This window comes from Priapulus caudatus, unplaced genomic scaffold (genome assembly GCF_000485595.1).
Source record: "Priapulus caudatus unplaced genomic scaffold, Priapulus_caudatus-5.0.1 Scaffold440, whole genome shotgun sequence".
In the NCBI taxonomy this organism is placed as follows: Eukaryota; Metazoa; Priapulida; class Priapulimorpha; order Priapulimorphida; family Priapulidae; genus Priapulus; species Priapulus caudatus.
In genome coordinates, this window is record NW_014577501.1 from 120,926 (window position 1) to 128,815 (window position 7,890).

The 7,890-nt window shown below is 39.0% G+C and overlaps 1 protein-coding gene across 1 annotated transcript in view; it reads right to left on the minus strand.

The window, feature by feature from the left end:
* Positions 1-1,382: 1,382 nt before the first annotated feature.
* Positions 1,383-7,890, minus strand: part of LOC106810438 (UPF0472 protein C16orf72 homolog) — an 8,834-nt gene continuing 2,326 nt past the window's right edge. Inside the window, exons 3-5 of the mRNA XM_014813798.1 lie at positions 6,789-6,926; positions 5,154-5,309; positions 1,383-4,728 (exon numbers count right to left, since the gene is read on the minus strand). Coding sequence (XP_014669284.1) covers positions 4,526-4,728; positions 5,154-5,309; positions 6,789-6,926 — 497 coding nt within the window. The 3' untranslated portion in view covers positions 1,383-4,525. The remainder of the gene's footprint in view (positions 4,729-5,153; positions 5,310-6,788; positions 6,927-7,890) is intronic.

Consider the following 7,890-nt stretch of genomic DNA (forward strand, 5'->3'; position numbering starts at 1 on the left):
TAACTTACGTATGTTCTTATAGTATCACCTACTAAAAATGCCCAACAACAATATAGAGTTCGTTTCGATTACTCGAATGTAATATATATTGTGAATTGAAACAGACATTGACATGGAAAACGTAGTAACCGACAATAATGGCGAACACCACTATTCCTTCTTCGCGACAGATGCGCCACGAATGGTAGCGGCAGTCATTTTCAGTCTTTTATCATTTATATTTATATATTTTATCAACTAACGATATAATTGGCGATCTTAATTGTCAACACTAAATATATTATGGTGTTATTTACTTACTTAGCTTCAGAAAACATATCTGATAAACTTACTTATTTATATAGCTATCATCATCATCTCATCAAATGTACTTTCAGGCTTTGGAAAAAACAAATTTATTTATTTTATTTATTTAAAGACGGTACATTGGTAGCCGATATATCAACATGAGCTTGCGAGCTCATCACCGGCAGTGCAATAAAAGGATACAATTCTTAGTGCCAGTCTAACAAAGTAACAAACAAGGGTGACAGGGCAGCTAGCCTACGTACCCCCAAAGATACTATAGGGTCTTTGATACCCCTTACTAAAAATTAAATCGCGGACACTATGTTATAAACATAGATATCATATAACACGTATAATATGACACGTATATAACGTAATATAGCGTATGCAAATATGTTTATACGTACGTAATAAACGTATGTCGTATATACGTTATAACCTAACCTCATAACCTCATAACGTTAATAACGCTTAATAACGTTAAACACGTATATCATATAACACGTTATATGATATCGTATTATTACCATGTGCTCCTTGTTGGTCTGAGCTCGACGATGAATTGCAATCTGCCGTTGAGAGCTTTCTCACAAACGACCTACTTATGCGGCACATAATGACAGTCATGGTTTTACAAGCAGTGTTCAGATGACATTTATATATATGGTTATAACATTGTACAAGGGAAAATTGGACGTAAAAATCATATCAGAAATCAAATCTAATCAAATTGATTATATCAGGGTTAAACATAATGACGTTGTCTTTTTCTAATGGTTTGTCATCATTGAAAATAACTCCTGATAATTTCATAGCTACCCTTTACCTATGAAGATAATATTAATTTGACCAATATCACATTCCTGATCTATCTTGTACTCGGCATGCCTCTCATATGCATCCATGTACAAGATCATGTATATAAAAAGGAGGGAGTCGGGAGAGAAATAGAAAGGGGTGAGGGATGGGGACAGATATAGAGAGAGAGGGAGAGAGACATGCAAAGCATGATAGATGATGAGATGAAGAGAGCGAGGGTGTGGGAAGGGGGGAGATGGAGGTACGTATCACCATATAAAATAAAAATAGTGACGTTGGTTTTGTTGAGAAGCTAATATTTATTTTGTCCACTGAATGAATATACAGGTTCATTAGAGAAGGTAATTTACAGAGCAGCCACCATCTTACGATCAACAAAAAGATGGGGGCATGCAATTTGCACAATTAATGGCGATTGTTATACGCCCTTTACACAAATGCGTGCATCGATGGAACTCAGCACTAGAAGCACAGTAATGTGTATTGCAAATGTAAAGATGTTTCACTACACACAGCTGAAAGCGTCATTTTGAACAATACGTTCACCGCACCGAATCGCCTGCAGTCATGTGAATGCGTAACAGCAAAGAACATGTAACTGATATAAACAAGAGCTAAAAATACATGTATTATTAGCTCTAGAAATTAACTACAGGGCCTTTGGTAACAGGATCACGCATTTTGCACATGCTGCCTTTTCTGTCCGCAACGTACATTATTTGATCCTATTTAAATTTTTGACAATGCGTCGCCGACGATACGCATCTTCTCGTGTTCCCTATATCCCTTACCACGCACACAGGCGTTTGGTAGAAGAAACTCATTTAGAACTGGCACCAGATATTCGTAAACCGAGCTACATGCTGAATACTGAATACATTAAACGTGAGATAACATGGGAAGGGTGCCTGAAACCAATCTGTTAAGCTCCATTATCAACACCTCCATTCAGATACCGCAATGCATCAGCAACGTTCAACCATACCTGTTATACTAGTTTAATGAATCCCCCATTCTGTCCCATTATTAGTACTATGAATTAGTAGCACGATTTTACCCAGCGCAGCGGGTACCCGCAGCTAGTATGCTTATACACATGGCCTTCCTTCCTAGAATCTGTCGAAAGAATTTCGGGCAGGGAATTCTACACCAAAGGTATAAACGGATGGGTCACGAATTTAGACAAACTCGGCATTCTTGTAGCATTGCTAGCTATCAAACAGTTATAAACACTGAGAACAAACAATACAGGAGCCCCAAGAGCGTAGTTAATCCATTTTGCCTGGGGTGGGGGCAAAACTACGTGTGGTTTGCGTTCTGGGAAAGTTACCGTCATTAATTCTGTAATTTATCTGCACTTCTCGGGGGGGGGATTGCCTCCTTGCCCCCGCAAGCTACGGCCATGAACCTATAAAGCACAAATATAATAAAGACTGCAGTGAAACTGTCCATGATGTAAGGGCTATGCTTCACCAAGTGCACGTTATTCCTATAAGCCATGATACTTTTTCAATGTATACGAGTACTGATAAACAGATTTAGCACACACACAAATTATAAAGGAGACATATCACCGTTAATTTTATCACACACACACACACACACACACACGCACACGCACACGCACACAAACACACTTCTCCTGAAACCTATATCGACCGTAACTCAATGGAACGAATACACATGACACGCTGTACACAGACTAGCATGCGATCAGCAGTTCTGCGACCATCCACAATTGCTACGCATTTTAGTTATGAGAGTTTTGGACACGTATTATGGTATAAGAGTTTATAGTAACGAATATACAGGGGTTCATAAAGGCTTGCTCAACTTGCATGACCAACTACAACGCTGACCCATACAAGTTATCAGAGTTTCTACCAACCGGATAGTATTCAAGCAATGACAAAACCAAATTCCTTCCACTAAATATACCTGTACATTGTGGAAATTCATACCCTGGTTCTTGTTATAACATAGCGAAGAGAGGGCATGCCAGTACACATGATATAATAACATCAACCATGATATGTTGGAGAAAACCATCACTATATACACGTGCATCTTATCAAGAGCGTATTAAGAAGCCCTTCTTAATGCGCTCTTGATCTTATGGTGCTGCAGGATTTTTCGTGTGCAATTAGTGTTATTTTTGAATCATTCATAAAGTGGGAAAGGGGACAATTTCCAGGCGCAAGAAATCAAGAGTGATAACAAATCTGTGTAACATTTGCAGATGGGATAGATTAATTTATACAGCTGTTAATGAGGTAACAGAAGTATATAATCTTACGAAACGCCAGGAAAAGTACGTACCAGAACATTCCACTCCGTTTACTGCCCACTCATGCCTAACAGCATGACCAGCAACCTCGTGATTTTATCTAAAATAACGTCCAGAGGTAATGGTACAACACTATAGATTGACACAAAAACACCTGCCCTCCCACTGCCCCACAACTGAATACAGATCTGCCAGTAGTAACAACCATTGTTTTATACATAACAATCTACCTCCTCAATACTAATAACTTACAAATACATTGCTACATAAATACAACAGAACCTGCCTAATAAGGAAAACAATGGTCAGGTTACTTAAAACTATTCCAACAGCAAAATAAATTGTGAAAGAAACCTCTTTTTCAATATGTATGTTTCTAATAACTGCCACTAGCACCGAAAACCACAGTATAATAATATTCTGTCAGGTCACAAGTAAAAATAGAATGTAAAGATGAGCCTGCGGGTTGAAGTCATGTCATTCAACCTGCCAGTATCCAATGAATCTGTAACAAGTCCATACAACAAAGACAAATACATAAGAAATTGCAAGAATGATAATGATATAAAAACCTTTCTCCCGACATGCTGTATAAATAACCTTGTCCAGTCTTCATAGAGCAAGGAGTTATTTTAATTTGCTGTTAGAGTAGTTTTGAGCTAAACTGATAAACTAAATTACTATACACCCAGCATTCTCCAGCTGCCACTAAACGAGCCCCAATTCCAGCCGTCGAATCCAGAGGCCCTTGCACAAGTATCTACGAATAACCATTCAAGTATGTTCTAACAGATGCTGTACAATAAACAGTGAAGTCCATGATAGGCATATTATATAATCGAAAGACAATGTACATATACACAGACAACTTACAACAGTAGAGTGGAAGGCTTTCAGATGACTGGCTAAAGCAGTACGGTGTTTATAAATTTATAAATGTCACGTGCCGCCATTAGGGAAAGCGAAAACGTTCAGAATACCAAAATGCACTTGCATTCACAAAAACAATATTATGATTTCACAGAATGCATATATATGTGAAGGTTCATTTTATAGGAAACTGCTGGCCACCTGAAAAATCATCACAGTGGATTTCGAGTCCCTTAGCGTATAAATGAGGGAGAGGAGGAATTAGGATAGCCGACTGCGTTTGTGTGTCGGCGAGTCCATGGCTACATCAGGTGATGATGATGCCCGTTTCCTAGCTTCTGTGTGCCTCTGCAGTTCTTCTGTGATGAATGCGTTTAGATCTGACGTGCGAGTGCGTGACTTGGTTGGGGTGTGAGGGCGACTACCATAGCCAACGCTGATATCTGACATGGCACCATTCAGTCCTGCGATGAGCGCAAAAGACAGTGTGAGTACCACAGACATGATCGCTCGGTCAAAGCATATATACATTTTAGGCCACACTTGTGCACGCCCTACACTTGTTGGCTATTAAATTTGCACGAAAGCAGAAAGTATTGAAAAAAGGTAAGAAAAAGTTGGTCAGCAGCATTTACCCTAAATTACATGATCACTGATAAACAAAAGTTCGATATTGCTGACAGTAATGAACGCAATCAAATGGATGCCAAGGCAAGTTTGACCAAGGAAGACGGTGAAAGCTTAAAGATGAGGAGCGTTTGCGAACTAGCCCACGTATTGACATACGGTAGATAAGAATATACAAATGAACACAGCTCTGTTACTCACACAATTTACCACAACGTACATTACGTATTCCTTAAAAATGGCAGAACTGCTACAAACATACCATGAATCTCAAGTGCTTCCCTAAACGTGTGAAGATCATGCTCGACATTAGTCGGGTTGTGTATCACTGTGTCTGGCACTGGAATGCGAGATGAGCCTCGATCTACTGTCATCATCCTTGGCGTTGCTCTCAACCTTGGTGGTGGGGGCGTTTTCCCTGGAAATGCCAATGTACAACATGAAGAAAATCATGGCTTCCTGTGTAAATTGGCTTCCTGTGTAAATTAATGTTGAATTTTCATGAAGATTACCATTAAAAAATTCAAAATATTAATTCTCAATGATTACGATATACAGACTTAATAGCACAGACAGCCGTATGTATAATATTAATCGATAAAACTGGCACAATTTGCAAGTACTGAATATCATGAATATCTATATCACACATGCATATATACCATGTATACCAGGAGTAGATAATAGAAAAGTAGTGTGACTTCAATAAACAAGGGAAATTCGTCATTTACTAGCCTTATAATACCTACGATTTACTATGCATAAGTTAACTCATCCAACTTGAGCTCAAATCGTACACAGTACATTCGCCTAGCATCGTGCGAAATCGTTTCCTCGTATACACCCGCAATCCGGAGATATAGACTAAAATGTACGACACGATTTTCCATTCTGCTGCCAGCAAACTTGATGCATTTTGCGCCGAAATTTAAACAAAAGGCAGCTACTAACCACAGATTGCTCTCTCGGCGAGGCGGTGTGGATTTTATGCAAGAGTCATAGCTAGCCAATATAAGATCAACCGCTTGTATCTACGATGTTCCTATGCCGAGATATAAAGCGATAAAATTCGAGTACTTCTAGATAATCCTAGCGCAATATCACACAGTAACACGCCTATCCTGCATTTAGTGACTGATAATGTTGCTTCTGGTCGCCGCTTGGAGCGCTGACTCGTTACCTCATTACTACAGAGTTTACTACAGCTAGTGTAAGAGTCAGGTCGCCATGGTGATGACCCACCCCTTACGCTAGCTGTAGTAATAGACTGGTACCCGTCCCTTCTCACACCCCCTGCTCGATATAGGGCGGGGGGTGTGAGAAGGGACGGGTACCAGTCTAGCTGTAGTAAACGTTGTAGTTTGAGTCATGGCTGCGACTGGAAATGTGGGACGAGATAGTAGAAGGAAAAGGAATGTTAAATCAGCAACACTATCGCAGGAGCAAGTAAATTATATTACAACGCATTTAAGACAAAAGAAGCAGGATCACAGTGACGAGTTTTATTTGGCTATATATATGATTCATCTCATTTATCAATGAACGACGGAAACATACGAGCTTTGTCGAAGCAACATTAGCAGTCACTAAACGCAGGATAGGCGTGTTACTGTGTGATATGGCACTAGGATTACCTAGAAGTACTCGATTTTTATCGCTTTATATCTCGGCATAGGAACATCGTAGAGACAAGCGGTTGATCTTATATTGGCTAGCTATGACTCTTGCATAATATTCTGGTAGAGAAGTGTCAAAATAAGGTAGGTAAACTTTATTCATTTTGCTGAAACGACACCATTGTTTTCCTATTTCAGCGTTGTACGCTCTGGGGTTAATGGGCTCTTGCTATTATCTACTCGCTATGATATATAGTAACCACACATGCTATATCTCATACCTGTTAAGAAAGCTACGAGGTCTTCTCTTCGTATGTGCCGCCGTCGTTTCTGTGCCCATGCTAGAAGCTCCTTTGTGCGACGCTGCATACCTGCCTGTACGCCTAGTTCTGCCACCCTTCTATGACAGTCTATGCTCTCTATAAGCAATGTAAGATACGGTGAATTACCAATTTATCTACTTCTTGGATTTTGTACTTACTAGAAATAATTGTACTTGAACAAGCTACAAACCCCAAGTCTGCAATCAAATCTGTGAAGTATCCATCTGCAGGTGTAATAAATAGTATTTTGAAAGTATAAGCATTTCATTGTCCTAAATCTCTCACTGACAAATAGAGAGCTGCTTTATAAATGTGATGAAACTGTTTAATTAGATTAAGAATCTGGACCCTGATCGATCTATATAACACTCACAGAATACGATTATAATGATTAGTGTAGTATTGCTGATTTTTTAGCGAGGAACAGGACCGTGATGAATGAGAAAATTGCACATTAGCATGCTGCTGCACTACCTAGTTTGTTGACCTAATAAGTAATGTCAGGGTGCAAAAACGGTAGTCCGGTAGTCAAAAATGAAAGTGTCAATGACACTGTAGCTCACCACAAAAAAGGACACAAATGAGTGAGTAAGAAGAAGTCAGTTTTAATTGAGCAACCATCGACGTACATTATAGAAACGATTGCCATCTGTATATCGCAATAATAATTTATAAACCAAAATGAATCACAATTTGTGACCGTAGATGGCGCTATACCCGCTTTGTAGCGATGGCGCTTGAAATAAATAGGTTATGCTGCGTTCCGACATGTTTTGTAAATCTTTACTCTAATATAGACGTTTTATTGGCAGAGTGGAGAGGAAATACCAATTTTGCATTAAAGATATTGTCAATGAAATCTTGTAAAACGAACCAGACGAGTGTGACACCACAGACTGTTTGTGTTTATATAATATGCTATATAATTGCCAAACCCTACCTAATTTGCATAATTTTTTTTTTAAATATCAAAACCCCTATTCATTCACATACGCAAAATCCGTTGAACCTGAACTGACTAATGGCAATTCCCATTTTTGCCAAAAAATTGCCGTGGCTC